This window comes from Vulpes lagopus, chromosome 21 (genome assembly GCF_018345385.1).
Source record: "Vulpes lagopus strain Blue_001 chromosome 21, ASM1834538v1, whole genome shotgun sequence".
NCBI lineage: Eukaryota > Metazoa > Chordata > Mammalia > Carnivora > Canidae > Vulpes > Vulpes lagopus.
In genome coordinates this window covers 37,340,720-37,359,361 of record NC_054844.1, presented here as the reverse complement: position 1 = coordinate 37,359,361, position 18,642 = coordinate 37,340,720, and the positions used below count along the sequence as shown (strand labels likewise).

Sequence of the window (18,642 nt, the reverse complement as noted above, 5' to 3'; positions counted from 1 at the left end):
TTTCTTGAACACGCTGGCTTTATCATTAGAAAGAAAATAAGGTTATGTAATTTCAGGGGTTTTGAAAGATTCGGTGCACCTGATAAAGTAAATTTCTTGAACACGCAGGCTTTATCATTAGATCTTAAGTGTTACAAATTGAAATAGATACAATGAAATATATTAATTTCCATATGTGTCATGAGCTTTGCAAATTCCAACAAAAAATCTTTAGGAACTTCTCTCCCCTGGGTGTAAAACAACATATTGTGGGTTGTCTTTTTCTTAACAAACTAAGCTTTTTTTGTTTTTGTTTGTATAGTGGAGTTAGTTGGTATTTGGAAGACTTTACACAATGCTTAGTATATGCGATACACTCTTAGAGTAATTCCATTCATTCCCATAAGAACCATAGAGAGAGGTTCTATTATCTGTATATTCATAAATGAGGTAGCCAAGACACACAGTCTAATTTGTTCAAGGTTACTTATCAGGACAAGATATGAAAGTAGATAATAAATTCAGAACTTCCCTTTGTTAGTAGTTCTTTAAAAAACCTTGACAGAGACAAAGTTTGCATCTATCATTGGTTTTTTCTTGAATGTCTATCTAAATTTACCTTTAAAATAGAAATAGGTATATTCTGAAATTTTAGTTATTTGTAAGAACTTGAAAATTTTTATTTTTTTAAATTAAAAAAATTTTTTTAAACTAGAGAGAGGGAGGTAGAAAGAAAATCTTAAGCAGGCTCAACACCCAGTGCAGAGCCCAACATGGGGCTTGACCCCATAACCCTGAGATCATGACCTGAGCTGAAATCAAGAGTTGAGCACTTAACTGAACCATGCAGACACCCCGAAAGTTTTCACTTTTAAATATTATTTTGAATTATAAATATATTAATACAACTTCTAGTTTAAGGAATTTCATATAGTAAAATGCTAATGTGGTAAACAACAATCACATAGTTGAGTTCCTTGAACTAGAATTGCTATTTGCAATGCATTATTAAAAAGATATGGACAGCTTTGTCACTACTTGTCGCAAAGCTTCTTAAGGTCAAGTTTTCTGTAGGGAAAGTAATAGCATCCTAAATCTATAAAACTTGGAAGTAAGCTGAGCTGGCTTTTACCAGTCAGAACCGATTTAATACAGTAAGGTGACATTTCCTAATTCAGATGTGGTAAAGCATTTTATTAAGACCTATTTACTTAACAGGAAAAGAAAAATTACTTTTTAGCAGAGTAGTGAAAAGTAACTCAATTTATATTTTGACTTCTCTCATAGGCTTTGTAAAAATGTATTTTATGATCAAAGTCTACATATGGTCTGGTCTTCCTGTGCTTGTATAAACATATCTTGATATGTTCCAAAGTCCAGAAAGGCAAAAATGGCATTTTTTCCACTAAGGAATATAAGATAATTTTATCAAAATTCCATTTACTATCTTGTGGTCTTTTAGAATGTTGCTATTATGTTGTTAAAATCCCATTTTACTTTTATAACTGTAAGTATTAATAATATCCTCTTTTGGCATTTTTATATGGTACAGAATCTTCCCTCCTACTCTAGTGGACAACACACTCCATCTCAAATTATTTAAATATAGACCTATTCCTGTATAAATAGTTAAATATATAATGAGAGAAACTCCTGTAGTTGATCACATTAGTTTTGAAAGTACAGGAAATAATTTTATCAGAATAAAGTTCATTTAGAACCAATTAGTGATCAAAAGATGATTTTCCTTAATCTATAAAGAATGCCTACAATTCAGTTTTCTTAAAGAGACCAGCAACCTAATAAAAAAGTTAGGCAAAGGGCATGAATAAACAATTTAAAGAAAAAGAACTTTGAAGAGCTCTTAAAGATAAGAAAATATGCCCACTTTTACTTATTTGAAAGAAGTGTAAATTAAAACTCTTAGGCATACCATGGTATTAATTAAGAATAGGGCCACTTAGTAATATAAACCAATCTAAGATACATAATTAAAAGAAAAAATTCAGTTCAGCATATGAATTAATTATCTTGTATGTTAAAAAGATATACCATATATATGTATATGCATTGGATATTCTCTGAAGGATATATAAGAAACTTTCCGGAGAAGTTATTGCTGATATAACTGTTTATTCAAAATAATTGATTTGGAGAGAAATATTAAGTCATAGAATATTGAAATCTGTACAGGACCTGTCTAAGCCATTCCTTCTATAGCTGATTTAGAGTTGCCCAAGTGCTTTAGATCACAGAGCTGTTGATTTCAGTGTAGTTCTCCTTTCAATATACCAGTAGTTCTCAGCTGTGTAAGCAGGTCTTTTTTTTTTTTTTTTTTAAGATTTTATTTATTCATGAGAGACGGAGAGAGAGAGAGAGAGAGGCAGAGACACAGGCAGAGGGAGAAGCAGGCTCCATGCAGGGAGCCTGATGTGGGACTCGATCCCGGGACTCCAGGATCAGGCCCTGGGCCCAAGACAGGTGCTAAACCGCTGAGCCACCCAGGGATCCCCATAAGCAGGTCTTAATAGATATTATCTTGATAACAGATTTTTATCTCTCATTGATTGTTGTAGTGCACTTATCTAGCATATAGTAGGTGCTTAATAAGTGTTTGAATGAATTTAACAAATTTAAGATATGTATTACTCTCTGACATGGTACAGATGCAAAGTATTTTTATATTTGAAAGAAGAAAAAAATTATCTATTTCCTTTTCCAGTAGAAAACTTATTATAAATGCATTTGTTATAGTTTAATTTTGATCTTTCCTAAAGAAACACTTGTAAAGTTATAATTTGCTAATCATTTTTCAGATACTGGCTTCATGTCCTGTTGACCGAAAACCGTTTCAGGCAGTGTTTAAATTGAGTGCATTGGAAGGTTGTGTTAAGGTAAGACTCAAGTTTTATTTTGTAGCATGAATTGTATAAACTTAGTTGAGATGATTTTGCCTTCATAAATTGCCAGTTTGAGTATGTTTATGAATTGTTCCACTTTAGATTTAATATATGATTTATCATTTCTTTTTAGCATGGCAAGCCCAGACTTACCTACAAGGATACAAAAATTCTGAACCTTTTTTTTCTTTGCCCTCTTAAAGAAGACATATCCATGTTAGTTACCTTATGATTTTCCACAAAATACTACTTCTGTTGCTCTAAAAGAAGTTTTACATTTAGTCTTATATTGCAGGAGGTTTAAATTAAAAAATTTTTTAGTGTGAGGACTTTTGTATGTCAGGAACACTTATTGATTAATTGGATAGTGCTTTGAATACATTTTTCCATTGAGAAGGGGTTTGAAATGAAATAGGAGATTCAAAGACCAAGTGCACTGAAACTTAAGTTTGAAATACCCAAAAATTGTCTTTCATGAAAAGCATTATTATGTTAGGAAAATTAAGCTAATAAAACTAAATATAAAATGGTGTCTTTAAGTGCTGGTACTTGAAAGAAAGTGAGCAGCTGGAGGAGAATGCAGGGATTGATAGAGATCTTGAGAGATTTCTCATAGTTTCCAGGTTGGCATGGGCAGATGACTTTTATTAAGTATGATTTTATTATAGTGCTTAATCCTAATAACTTTCATGAGATGCACATTTAAATACATATCTCATTGACGTTATTTATGATTATGAGTCATGATTATGATTTATAGTTAGATTCATTTTTACAAATAAAAGAATAAAAAGAAATAGGAACATATACCTGAGTTAATGAGTAAAAGGCAAAAAGACAAAAGGAGAGTAAGTAGTTATGTAAAATGTATGAGAAGATATCCTCTTGTATGAGAAGATTCATGTACAAGTCATGAATGATGTATAGCCAAAAATACTTTTAAGAATCAGCAATTCTGGCTCCATTGGTGGAATGTGCAACTCTTTTCTTTTCTTTTCTTTTCTTTTCTTTTCTTTTCTTTTCTTTTCTTTTCTTTTCTTTTCTCTTTCTTTTCTTTTCTTTCTTTCTCTCTTTCTCTTTTTTCTTTCTTTCTTTTCTTCCTTTTCTTCCTTTTCTTTCTTCTTTCACACAGAGAGAGAGAGGCAGAGACATAGGCAGAGAGAGAAACAGGCTCCCTATGAGGAGCCCAGTGCAGGATTCGATCCCGGGATCACAACCTGAGCCAAAGGCAGATGCTCAACCACTGAGCCACCCAGGTGCCCCTGAGTATGCAGCTCTTGATCTCAGGGTAATGAATTTGAGCCCCACCCCCACCCCGCCCGTTACAGGTAGAGTTTACTTTAAAAAAAAAAAAAAAAGAAAAGAATTCTTACTATATACATACCTGATGCCCTCGATGGTTGGTTGGGGGATGTTCCCAAGTAGCAGGATAAGTCAAAAACAGCTTGGTTCCTGTCTTTGTGAGTAGGAAGAGGTATGGAAGTGACCTAAAACTATTTAAGCATAAGATATTCTCAGTGTAGGTATTTATAATTTGTTTTGATATATTTTTACCAGATGAATCTCAGTGACAAGGAACAAATGAGACTGCAATTGAAATAACATGACATATGTAAAAAATGATTTTGCTGGTTGTAATTGTGTAATTATAAATCTGTATAAATTAGTATTCTTGGAGAAAAGATATGTTATATAAATGTGTAATATTATGATCAAAATTAAGACATGGCTGCTTTGAAAGACAGCTTCTCTGTTTTTCCAGACTATGTATATATTATGTTGCTGAAGATGTATTGGCATGAACTAGCTTCCAAAGACATTTTCCTCTAAAACTTTTTTTGTTGCTTTATGTGAAATAAAGTTTTGTTGCTTGGAATAACAGTTTATGTTTTATATTTAATATGGTATATGTTTTACTTCAATTAAAATTTTGGTGCAGTGTTGCCTGGGTGGGTTGAGTATCTCACTCTTGCTTTCCACTCAGATTGTGATCTCAGAGCAGAGTTATGAGATTGGGCCCAGGTCAGGCACCACACTGAGCGCAGAGTCTGCTTGGGACTTTCTCTCTTTCTCTCTCTCTCCCCCCGCCCCTCCCCCTCTGAAGTCAATCTATCTATCTATCATCTATCTATCTATCATCTATCTATCTATCTATCTATCTATCTATCTATCTATCTATCTATCTTTTTCAAAAAAGTTTGGTGCAGGGCACCTGGGTGGCTCAGTGGTTAAGTGTCTGCCTTTGGCTCATGTCGTGACCCTTGGGGTCCTGGGATTGAGTTCTGCATCAGGCTCCTGGCAGGGAGCCTGCTTCTCCACTCTGCCTGTGTCTTTCTTTGCTTCTCTCTGTGTGTCTCTCATGAATAAGTAAATAAAATCTTTAAAAAATAAATAGAAAATAGTAATAAAAAAGTTTGGTGCAGTGGTAACCTAATTTAGTTAGACTTAAAAAGTATTTCCTATTATGTGATATTACTTACATGTTCTTAATATTTTCTTTTGACCTTTACTTCTGAATCTTCACTTTATCATCTTTATTCCTTTCCAGTTATCTATAGTTGCTTACTATAGAGACATCTATACTTGCTTACTTACTCCCTTTTCATAATTCCTTTTCAACCTACATTGAACATTTACCTCTATCATGTTATTTTACTAAAACTGTCCTCACTAAGGTTGGAATAGTTTTTGTTTTCTGCATGTGGTGCTCTTGACTACCCTTTATTTTCTTGGGCTTACGGTAAAATCCTTTTATGAATTTTGTATATATGTTTGTCTTACTAATCTGACCTTTTACAATCTTTGCTCTCTGCCTACCTTAACCTTTTTAAAAATAATTTCTAAAATTTTAAGTTCCTCTCAATTTTCTGGGGATACTTTCTACATCTTCTCGAGTACTCCAGTAGCTTTAAGCTCTTACGTGTATTTGCATGGCTTCTAAAACTCTAACACTAGCCCAGATCTCTTTCCTCAGAACCAGATTTATATCTTCATCTAACATTAATAAATCAAGAACTCATCTGAGACTTTTCCATTTTTTCTTTCTCTGTCGTCTTTGGGTAGAGAAATGTCTTAAATGTGTTTCTTCTTCATTCCTCTCGTCACTTCTTTGTAAGCCCTCATACTGTCATCTAGACTGGTTCTGCCGATAGAAATGTACTACAACCTATGATAATTTAAAAATTTTAGTATTCACATTAGAAGAGTAAAAAGAAACAATCTTTATAATTAATTTAATCCAACATATCTACTGTCAACATACAGTATTTTTTAAAAATTATTATTAAGATATTTTACCTTGTGTTTTGTTGTTCTATATCTTTGAAATCCAATGTATATTTTACACTTAGAGTACATCTCAATTCAACGAAGCCACATTTCAGTGCTCACTAGCCACATATGGCTAATGACTATTGTCTCACACACAGTGTAGATCGACATGACTATAAGACATGACTATAAGAATTTTCTTTTGGTTTCCCACTCTTAATAGTCTCTTCCTTAACTGGTTCATTTTCCATATCACTGACAAAGTTTATCTTGGAAAGGAGATTTGATCATTTCATTCATTTGCTTTAGTAGCTCCATTTATTCTTTGGTTCCCTTGGAGTTATTTTCTTATTTGAGGCCCTTTATAATCTGGTCCTAATATATTACATCGACTTCATATCCTGCTAATACACTCTTCCCTGTCTTCATTGGCTTCTCATTGTTGCTTGCAACTGTATCCTTTGTTACATTCAGAATATTTTTTCCTTAGACAAATTCCTGCATTAAGACCGTGTCATTAGTCTTCTTTGTTATCCTCAAATAGAGTTAATTTCTCAGTCCTATGTATATACATATATTTATGCTCATGAGCACTTTCTGTTTACACGCCTCTCACTATTTTTTTTCCACAGAGCTTTAGCATACTTAACCAGTCTTAACGGTTTAGCATGCTTGAATAAATAAGCATATGTATATGGGCTACTCTTTCATTCAGACAATTTTGTTTCTTTTTTATCCTTTCAAAGGAGAATTGATAAGTTATCATTTGTGATGCTGGATTATCACTCTAAATAAATGATTTTGCTTTTCTTCTAGGTTCAAGTAAAAAGACAATTGAGAGAAACAAAAGACAAAACTGAAAGTTTTTTTAAGAAACAGCTCTCCTGTTGTGAAAATTCTAAAAGCTATATGAGGTTAGTGATAAACTTTAGAACTGGAGTCCAAATGTTTAGAACCAGAAGAGAGCTAGTATGAAGAAGAATACTTTTTCTTTTTTTTAATGATGTGGAGTTTAAATGTATTCAGTTACCTCTTTTAAAGCACACACTTGGTAATTTAAGAAAAGACCAGCTGAAATCTGAAAATAGAATTTTAACTGTATCTTTGATGATTTTTTTTTTTTTAGTTTTTTTTCTGTAATCTGTTTAGATGGATGTTTTGTAAAATAAAAATGTTATAGCAGTGTAAGTTAAAGCTTACTCATTTTTGTATATGACAAATAATGAATAAGCCCTAGTCCACTGACCACATTTTGCATAGCACTGCTTTAATATTTATGGGCAAAAAGTAGAAAGTAACTAATGATATATAGTACAGCATTCTTCATAAGACAGTTGTAATTGAAACTGCTTATTATTGATGATTTTCTTTCTTTATATTGTAGTAGGTACTTGGTACCTACCGTAACAACCATTTGTGTTTTAACACATTTGGATTTGTTTCTTTAATTGCTGCTGTTAAAACATAAATGCCTAGAAATACACTGTTTAGTACATAAGTATAATAGATGTTTAACATATTTTTTTTTAACTAAATTGAGTTAATAGTGTACTGGAAATTAATTTATTAATATGTGAATTGTTCTAATACATTTAAAAGTTAAGCCCATTTTGATCTGACATATATTCACAACTGTCCAAAAGTTGTATTCCTAAGACAATATATATTGCCAATTCATATTTAAATCTATGATTGATTAGTACATTAAATCAGGGTACTAATTACTTTTTTTCTTCTTCTTTTAAAGATTCATTTATTTTAGGCAAGGGGGCAGCAGAGGGAGAGAGAGTCTTAAGCAGACTCCATGCTGAGCATGTAGCCTCACATGGAGCTTGATATCAGGACTTTGAGATCAAGACCCAAGCTGAAACCAAAAGTCGGACATTTAACCAACTGCACCTCTCAGGCACCTCCCCAGACTACTTATTTATTAACAGGGTAGATTTATTTAGTTGCTAAAATATTTGACAATAGTTCTTAAGGTTTATTAAATTATGCCACAATTTATAGTACTGCAGCTCTTATTCTTTTTGGAAGTTACAGACTTTGAGAATCTGAAGAAGGCTACAGACACCTTCTACCGGAAAAGCAGTTCATAAAACATACTTACAGACAAAACTTTGTATGTGATTTTAAGGGATTTATGGAACACAACATTCCAAGAACCCAGTCATAAAACCAAGTTATTAGTAACTGCATTAGAGCAAATTTTATTAATGTTTTAACTGTATGAGTCAGTTTTGATTCTCGCATTTTATGTTTACATAGAAGATAGTTGCACACTTCTCCCAGCACACTGAAGAACTTCTGCTAGCTTCATCTCCTATCACTAGGTGTAGCTGTGTCATGGATATGGATTTTATGCTTTCTCTGAATTTTTTCTGGCGCTTACTGAGAGTGCAGTGGTTGTCACTGTCTGACCTATAACAGGGCCATTCAGTGGGTCTAACACAGCTGAAATAGTCCATATGCTTAACTGCTTTTTCTCAGGGATTTGCAGTAGTGGATGGTATAGAGAAATAACAGATGCAAAATAATAATTTGCATTTGCCTACCAAGTCAGCTCCTTCATGATTTCTCCCAAGGTGGAAAATCTGTCAGCTATTGAATATTCAATATTTTAATATCTTTGTAGGCTCTGAATGTTTTTAGCATTCTTCTCATTCAATCTTACATTTACTGCACATAGACTAGTCTCTACAACACTTAGATATCCATTCAGTGTTGCCTCCCTTCTAAAGCAGTTGAAAAAAAAAAAAAAAAAAACAAAACTGACATCTCTCCCTATCTGATACTTTATACTAATTCCAGGGAGGGGAATTGGGAAAAATTTTTTTTCTTGGTAGATTTTTTTTTTCTTGGTAATGAACCTCATTTATAAGTCATTGGAGTGGAAAGTGGCAACTGAATGGGGAGTGACAACTAGTCATGCTTTCTTTGCTAGAATTTAAAAGTCTTATTTTGCTTAGCAGCAAATTGAAAGTAAATGGGCAGAGTAATAACTTAGTTATTTCACCTCTTTATTAATGTTTACAGGAAAAAAGTCGTAAAAGAAGATCTATTAAGTGCAAAACTTAATGGCTTGAAGATGACACATAGTAAGTGACTTTCTTGTGTTTTCTATCTTATTTGTTTTTTAACTTCAATGCTTGTGTTAAAGTTCTAATAAGAATTATTAGTTATGTTTTGGTTTGGAAAATAGTCATGTCCAAAACTCTACTGAGTTCTGTCTCTTATGATCGGTCCTGTATAAACTGTTTTCCTGGAGTCACCTATGCTGTCTTCTCCCCTTTATGCTCAGCTTGGAGAGATGGAAGAGATGGCCTGTGAGTGTATGTGCACACACGTGCTGTTTGTGTTAGAAAAGGGAAGGAGAGAAGAGTTTTCTAATTACTTGGTGGTTAGCAGCCTGCATGTGGTCTTAACTGCACTCTGCACAAGTCCTTAGGGGGGTGAGGTAAAACAGTTTGTGGGCCAGAAACTAAGCAGTAGCTTCATGGTTACTAGGAGAAGTCTGTGGCAGTAGGAAGTTAAGTCACAGTTCCCAGGAGAAGTTGTGGTTTGGCCTCTAGCCACACTTTTAATTTGAAACTTTTGTTTGGAAATGAAGCACCTCTTATAGATTTATCTACATGAGCAGTTAAATATTCTTGTCTTTTGTTCTTGTCTGGTGCGTGGTTCTCTAATTCAGGAAAGCCTGCAACAGAGCCTGAGAAAAATGGCACCATTTTTGTGCTTTGTGACTCCTCCTCAGGGTTCAAGCCGTTTATTCTGTTCCAAAGAAAAATTTACTGTGAGCTGTTTGTAAGCAAGGGGATGCACATTTATTTTACAGGTTAGGTTACAATGAATTTCTATTTATAGATTCAGAGAATTAATGAATTCATTGGTCTTAAAAATAAATGATAATCAGCTTCATTTTTTATGTTATGAAGTTTGGGTGTTGTTACTTTTTCTGAGTGGAATTAACATGATCTTTCAGGTTTATAGGTCCCAACATTTACTGCCGTTGAATTTACTATTAATATGAAAGTAGTAATATAAGGACTTCTGTGGTTATATAGCATTTTTCTTTTGTTAAAAAGTTTTAACACCTAAAAAGTTTAGGTGTCAAAACTTTGTTTTTCTGTCTTTGCTATAGATTAGCATCCTTTTTTATGGATAACCTTTGCTCAGTAACTCTAAGATCTGATATGAAATTTAATGCTGAGGAAGATAAATGAGTTAGATTTTCTTTAGTAACTTGGCATGTTCTCCCTATATTAATCTTAATCTTAGGACTACTAAAAATTCCTTTAGTATATGTCTTCTGCATGGACTTCTTTTTAGGGAGAGAAAACTCTTCCTGCCAGAAGGTTAACACTGTCCAAGCCCTGTAACATAGAGTCTACTTGAGTAAAGATGCCTGAATTAATTTGTTTGGCTTAGAATAGTTAGAAATACTCATTATGCTTTATGAGTGGATACTACAGGAGTACTAACTAATACCTCGGTAGTTATGAGCAAATGTCTTTACAAACCTGGATTCATTGAGGGTACTTGATTTTCCTTTTAGTTTTTCCTATGATGTTGCTTTTTACTTGAAGGAGTTTAATATATGTGAAATGGCCAGTTTTACTTATTTCATTAAAATAGATTATGTACCTGATGACATAGTTAACATGTATTTAGTTATTTAATGAAAGTTACTCAGATTTAAATTCTAAATCCGTATACAGTGCGTACTCAGTATAAAATGTTTATACTAGTAGAGCCAAAGGGAATTGAGATCAACTCTTCCCATAGACTCTTAGGAGTATAGTAGTATACAAAAGAGATAAAGTACTTGCTAATAGTGTATCTTCTGTGGACAATAAAAAGATAAATGTATAATATGACAGGTAGTGATAAGTGTTTTTAAAGTGATAAAGGGTGATGACATTGTGGATATGATATTTTATATAAGGGATCAGGGAAATCCTCTTGGATAAGTTTATATTTAAATTAGCAATCTAAAGAATTAAGGGATGGAAGCGATGAAGATATCCCAGGGAAGAGTGTTCTAGCTTGTGAGGCAATAGCAAATACAAAAGCCCCGAGCAAGAGCAACCTTGGTATGTTCAAGAAATAGCACATTGGTCACTATAACTAAAATGATTGAGTTAGGTAGAGGAGGAAGAGTAGGACATTGGTAGGCAGGTCCTTTAGGGCCTGTGTGAAATGAGAAGAATTTTCTAGGGTAACATGATCTGACATGTTATTAAAGGGTAAATTTCCTGTTATGGGGAGAATAGATCATAGGAGGTCTGAGAGACTAGTTAGGTGGCCATTTTCTAGGCTACGGATCACGGTAGATTGGGCCAAGAAGGTATTGGTGGAAATAGTGAGAAGTGGTTCAATTCTGAATATATTTCAGAGGTGAAATTAACAGAATTTGCTGATGGATTGAATACTGCATATAAGGCTGATTCTAAGGTCTTGGCCTGTTGAACTGTTAAAATGGTGTTGCTAATTACTGAAATGGTGAATGCTGATAGAATGTTTAGGAGTATTATCAAGAATTCTCTCTTGAACACTTAAGAAGCCTACTCTACAACCACTAGAGGTGCTCTGAAGAAACATGGATATTTGCATGTCATATATAAATAAGATCTATTTATTTTCAGATTACAGATGGTCCCCAATTTATGATGGTTAGACTTAGGATTTCTGATTTTCTGTTGGTGAGAAAGTGACACACATTCAGTAGAAAGTACACTTTGAATTTTGATCTTTTCCTGGGCCAGTATTACGTATGCGTAGTACATACAGTACTCTTGTGATGCTGGGCCATGCAATCATGAGAGTAAAAAGCTAATATACTTCTACTAATATAACCAATCTGTACCCATACAGCCTATCTGTTTTTCACTTTCAGTACAGTATTCAGTAAATTCTATCTATGAGATATTCAACACTATTATAAAATAGGTTTTGTATTAGGTGATTTTGCCCAACTGTAGGCTAATGGCAATGTTCTGAGTGTGTTTAAGGTAGGGTAGGCTAAGCTGTGATGTTTGGTAGCTCAGGTGTATTAAATGTAAGTATTTTCAACTTACAGTGTAGTGTGTTTGTTGAAACATAATCCCATCGTAAGTCCAGGAAGGTGTGTAATTAGAAAAAGTTTGATTCTGCATGTAAGGAAGTTTTACGATTTATTATGCCTGTATTATTAATTTTTATTTATGAGTTGATTTAAAAACAAAAGAAAGCTATGCCTAGGTCTACATTAGTTCCCTAGAGCTGTTGTAACAAATTAACCACAAACTTGGTGGCCTAAAACAACAGAAATTTGTTTTCTCACCATTCTGGAGGTTAGAATTCTGAAGTCAAGATGTTGGCAGACCCATGCTCTCTCTGAAGGTTCTAGGGAAGAATCCTTCCTTGCTTCTTCCTTTTTTTTTTTTAATAATAAATTTATTTTTTATTGGTGTTCAATTTACCAACATACAGAATAACACCCAGTGCTCATCCCGTCAAGTGCCCCCCTCAGTGCCCGTCACCCATTCACCCCCACCCCCCGCCCTCCTCCCCTTCCACCACCCGTAGTTCGTTTCCCAGAGTTAGGAGTCTTTATGTTCTGTCTCCCTTTCTGATATTTCCCACACATTTCCTCTCCCTTCCCTTATATTCCCTTTCACTACTATTTATATTCCCCAAATGAATGAGAACACGTTTGTCCTTCTCCGATTGACTTACTTTACTCAGCATAATACCCTCCAGTTCCATCCAGGTTGAAGCAAATGGTGGGTATTTGTCGTTTCTAATGGCTGAGGAATATTCCATTGTATACATAAACCACATCATCTTTATCCACTCATCTTTCGATAGACACCGAGGCTCCTTCCACAGTTTGGCTTTTGTGGACATTGCTGCTATAAACATCGGGGTGCAGGTGTCCCGGCGTTTCATTGCATCTGTATCTTTGGGGTAATTCCCCAGCAGTTCCTTGCTTCTTCCTAACTTCTGGTGGCTCCTGGCAATCTTTGGCATTCTTTGGCTTGTAGCTGCATCTTTGGCATCTCCATCTCCACATGTCCTTTCTGTATCTCTCTATGTATCCTTCTCTGTGTCTCCCTGTATAATTTTCTGTGTCTGATAAGGACACTCTCATTGTATTTAGTTAGCGTCCACCCTAATCCAGTATGATCTTCTATCAATCTTACCTTAATTGCATCTACCAAGACCCTATTTCTAAATGGCAGTATTCTGAGGTTTCCAGGTAGACATGAATTGGGGGAGAAGGGTTCTTTTCACTACAAGGTAACTAAAGAGCTGTTTTAGTATTTATAAAATAAAATTTGTAAATGGTACGAAAACACTGTAACCCAGCCCTGGTGCCTGGATTTCTTCAAATACTATTTCCCAATAAAAGTACCAGGGCACCTTGAAGTAAACAACTGATTCTGGGTTTGAGGTACTAAATAAGATGTTCCTAGAACATTTTTCTAAAATCAAGGAAGTTTTTTAGGCCATTGGCATCATAACATAAAGTCTTAGGGATCAATTTGATTGGGCTCCCTCTAGCCAAAAAATGGGACAATATGAGCACCAAAAAGAGTAATTGCTAGAGTTATTGAAACCTGTCACATATGTGTGTGGGTTGGTTGTTTTTTTTAATTTTTTCTTCTATAAGATTTTAAGTTTCTTGTGGGTATTTTCTGAATAGCATTTTCCAGGATATCAGGCAAAGTGGTAGTGGCTATTAAGTACTTACTCTTTGATTGTCCTTGGCTGCAACTACTTATGATAATAAAAGATAATTGATCTATAGAGTAACAAATAGAAAACCAAGACTCGGAAAGCTTAAGTAATAAAAACATGCATGAGAACATACTACCAATTTCTGGTAAGTAGTTTCCTTTAATTAAGGAAGGAGACAGATTAATGTTAAATAAAAATGGCTAAATGTTAACATTAGTCAAATCTGTTCTGTAGGTATCATGTTTTTGTATGTTGTAGAAAGTTCAGAGACGTTCATAATTGTAAACTTTAAGGCAGTTTTAAAAGGCTCCGTGTCTTGACCAAGACCACATAGCTAACATTCAGAGCAGCCAGGATTTGACCAGTTTTCTGACTCTGGATCTGGGGTCTCTTCCCACTACAGGTAATACGAAAGCATGATATTAGTAATTTTAGCCATCTTAAACCTTTCATTTTATGGTTGTCTACAGCCTTTATAACTCAAATTATTATCTTATTTTGATAGCTCTTGTTTGGATGTACTTTTGAGCTAAAAAAATAATTAGTATAGAATTAACTATCATTTTGATAGCATCATGTCTGTTCCCTACTTACAGGTCAATTATCTGATTATTTTGCCTTGCCTTTCAGAAATGTAATAAGTCTTTTTTTTTTTTTTTTTTCAGAGTAAAGTTCATAAATCACAGTTATAGGAATAGGACCTTTAAGAGTTTTTACTTTTCATGTTCCTCCCTTTTACAATGCTAGTGGGAATGCTAGCTGGTATAGCCACTCTGGAAAACAGTATGGTGGTTCCTCAGAAAGTTAAAAATAGAGCTACCCTATAATCCAGCAATTGGCACTACTAGGTATTTACCCCAAAGATACAAAGGTAGGGCTTGGAAGGGGCACCTGAGTCCCAATGTTTATAGCAGCAATGTCCACAATAGCCAAACTATGGAAAGAGCCCAGAGTCCCTCAGCAGATGTGGGGTGTGTGTGTGTGTGTGTGTGTATAAAATAGAATATTACCCAGCCACCAAAAACAAATGAAATCTTGCCATTTGCAATGCCGTGGATGGAACTAGAAGGTGTTATGCTAAGCAAAATAAATCAGAGGAAGACAATTATCATGATTTCACTTGTGAAATTTAAGAAACAATACAGAGAGGAGCATAGGGGAAGGAAAAATAAAGACGAAATCAGAGAGGAAAACAAAACCATAAGAGACTCTTAATAATCATAGAAAACAAACTGAGGGTCCTTGGAGGGGGGGGGGGCGATGAAGCAACTGAGTGACAGGCATTAAGGAAGGCACATGATGTAATGAGCACTGGGTGTTATATATAATTGATGAGCCATTGAACTCTACCTCTGAAACTTAATATAATACACTATATGTTAATTGAATTAAAATCTGAAAAAAGGCAAGTGACTCATCAGCCCCTTCCTTCATTTCAGTGTGAGGTGGTGGCAGGGAGAGTTGCTAGCATCTAATGGTGCTCATGGTCTGATCTCTGCCCTTTGGTGGGAACATTTCTTCTAATGTTTGTTTTCATTGGTTCTACTACATTAAAATGTTTCTCCTTTAAAAAAAAATCATGTTATGTTTCTTCAATACTGTTTATTAACAAATTGCTTCTTTAGAAGACACGAAGAGAACCTATAAATGTCACTTGTAATTGTCTCAAAGTTTGAGGGCAGTAATGTCTCAAAGTTATACCAGAGAAAAGCAACCTTAGGTGCTTAAATGTAGGCATTTGATGACTGAGCAAAGAATTAAGAGATTAAGATGAAGGTAGAGTTAGCGGCAAGTTATGCATATTAAATACATCTTTATTTATTTACCTAGTTACACTGACTAAGAGCCATTGTGTCCTAAGGGTAATTTAAATTTCTTTTTATAAAAGAACTTCTTGAGAAAACCTTGTCTTTTACCTAGGACTGCTTGAGTAGATTTTGGAAGCAACTCATTTAGCTTCTTTCATTTCTTTCTTTTTTTTTAAGATTTTATTTATTTATTCATGAGATATACAGAGACACAGGCAGAGACACAGGCAGAGGGAGAAACAGGCTCCATGCAGGAAGCCCGATGTGGGACTCGATCCCGGGTCTCCAGGATCACACCCTGGGCTGAAGGCAGCACTAAACCGCTGAGCCACCCAGGCTGCCCAGCTTCTTTCATTTCTTAACATTTTTGAAGTAGGGAGGGGCTGATATTTGAACATTCATGTGTGACTTTATGCCTGAAGTTATTTATATGTTATACACTACTCAAACTAATGAATAAAGTATATGAAATTGTGAAATTCATTCATCTGGATTAGAAATTATTGGCATAGGGATCCCTGGGTGGCGCAGCGATTTGGCGCCTGCCTTTGGCCCAGGGCGCGATCCTGGAGACCCGGGATCGAATCCCACGTCGGGCTCCCGGTGCATGGAGCCTGCTTCTCCCTCTGCCTGTGTCTCTGCCTCTCTCTCTATCTCTCTGTGACTATCATAAATAAATAAAAATTAAAAAAATAAATTAAAAAAAAGAAATTATTGGCATAATGTTAGTTAAAATTGTAGCAGGGCTAATAGGCAATTTTATTGGACTTAGGGCCACTTGGGTTTTGTACTGGTTTTTCCATTAAATCATCTGTGACTGAAGTAAAATTATGTAAATTGTTTAGTTTCTTCATTTGATGATGATACTGGTGCCTTACTGAAGATACCGGCAAAGGTTAGATTGCATACCTTTGGCAAATTTGTTAAGGAGATGTCACTTTCATTCTTTATGTATGCTAGACAACTGAGTTGTCATACTTTTTTATTTTGAAGTCCTTTACTTTGTACTTAGAATGAACATTAATCTTTGGTTTGGGCTAATAGTTTATAAATGATATAGTTTATAAAAAGTATCCCCTTTTCAGGCATTTCTTAATGGAGTACATCTTTAAGTACATGCTAGGTCCATTTAATTATGGGTTTATTAACTTTGGAATCAAACAGGCTGTAGTTGGGTACCTGCCAAGTACTGGGCTGTAAGCTAAGAGCCTTTTTCATAATAGTTTGTGTTGTAGAAAAGATGTTTTCATGAAACATCTTTCAGGATGAGTATTTCATGAAGCATGTTTTAGGATGTGCTGAACTCCAGTAAGACAAGCTTTCAGCTAAGCATAGCAGATTGATAAGCATTGCACCTGTTTAATTCCCTAATCCTTCCCAGGACCCTACTAAAATGACAACAAAAGAATAAAAAGAAAAATTTAAAGCCACAAGACCAGAGAACTAGGGAGAAGAGACAGCAGATAAGAGATGTCCACAAAACTTGAAAGTGATTGTGTGAAGTGAATGGTAAATTGTCTTAGCAGATAGGGCGTCTGGCTGGCTCAGTTGATAGAGCATGTGATTCTTGATCTTGGGGGCATGAGTTCAAGCCTTACGTTGAAGGTACAGTTTTTTGTTTTTTTTTTAATTGTCTTAGCAGAAAGCTGAACCTTTCATGGGGAAAGTGGAGCTAAGAAAAAATCAGTTAACATACCATAGAATCTTTGTCTTGGGTCTGAAGTCCTCCATTATCTTTGAAGGCAGGGATATGGGTGGTGCCAAAACCCAGAATTGGTTAAAATGTTTTAAAGAACTTTATCCTGGGGCATCTGGTTGAGCATTTGGCTTAGGATGTCATCCTGGGGTCCTGGGATGGAGTTCTGCATCAGGCTCCCCTCTCGGGAGCCTGCTTCTCCATCTGTCTATGTTATGTCTCTGCCTCTGTCTGTGTCTCTCATGAGTAAATAAATAAAATCTTAAAAAAAAAAAAAAAAGATCTTTATCCTGCAGAGTCTTGGCTGAACACGGTAGGGGAAGGAGTCTACCCAGGCAGATTGGAGGCTAACTCTCTGAGTGGTTAAACCAGATTAAACTCTGGCACAAATGAGTATAGATGAAACAACAGAGTAAAGAGAGGGAAATTAAGTCAAATAAATAATTAAGGCCTCTAGTTCTCTTCCTATAGCACTGGCAGTCTTGTTTATTCCCAGAGTGGGAAATAGGAGGCATCTTCTGGGATACTATCTTGCCTAAGAGAAAAGACTTAAGTTACTGAAGTTTGGGAGTCTCCAAATGAAATAGCCAGATCTCTGCTTGATCACCCTGCATTAAAACCTGTTAGTTGAAATGCTCTGACCGCCCAGTCTTACCATTTTTCAATCAGTATTTTAGTGTCTTACCAATCAAGGATCACCAGATACTTGAGGGAAACCTCCAATATAATAGAGGTCAAAACAGAGACAAAAGGAACCTGAAAGAATAAACCAAGTTCTGGGAAACACAAAACAACTTTTAAAAGTTAGTATTCTCACAGATAAAAGAAAGGATAGCTCATCATTGAAACAAGAAAGACTAAAAAAAAGAGAACTTTTGGAAATCAAAAATGTTATAGTAGAAATTTTAAAAATTCAACAGTCATAGAGGATAAGCTGAAAAATCCGAGAAAGTGAGATGAAAAGTTAATGAGACAGTAGACTATAAGTCTGTGAGATTCAGTACCAAATAATAGAATTTTAGAAACAAGAAAGTCAAAAGGCAGAAACTTATCAAGAAAAGGTACTACAAAGGAAATTTTCCCAGAATAGCAGAGAGGAAAGAACTCATATGCTTCATAAAATTCTAGAACTCTGCAGATAACAAGATCCTAAGAGGTTCCAGAGAGAGAAAACAGACCCATGTATAAAAGAACGTTATCAACAATGGATGCAGCACTGGAGCGATGCCTTGAAAATTCTGGGGAAAATAATTACTAATGTAGGACA

General features: G+C 34.9%; 1 protein-coding gene across 4 annotated transcripts in view; it reads left to right on the top strand.

Annotated features, from left to right (window-relative positions):
• Positions 1 to 18,642, top strand: part of SCAF11 (SR-related CTD associated factor 11) — a 73,615-nt gene that overhangs the window by 37,200 nt on the left and 17,773 nt on the right. For all 4 annotated transcript variants that reach the window (XM_041735807.1, XM_041735808.1, XM_041735806.1 and 1 more), the window contains 3 exons: positions 2,796 to 2,873; positions 6,966 to 7,063; positions 9,186 to 9,247. In XM_041735807.1, the coding sequence (XP_041591741.1) occupies positions 2,796 to 2,873; positions 6,966 to 7,063; positions 9,186 to 9,247 (238 nt within the window). The remainder of the gene's footprint in view (positions 1 to 2,795; positions 2,874 to 6,965; positions 7,064 to 9,185; positions 9,248 to 18,642) is intronic.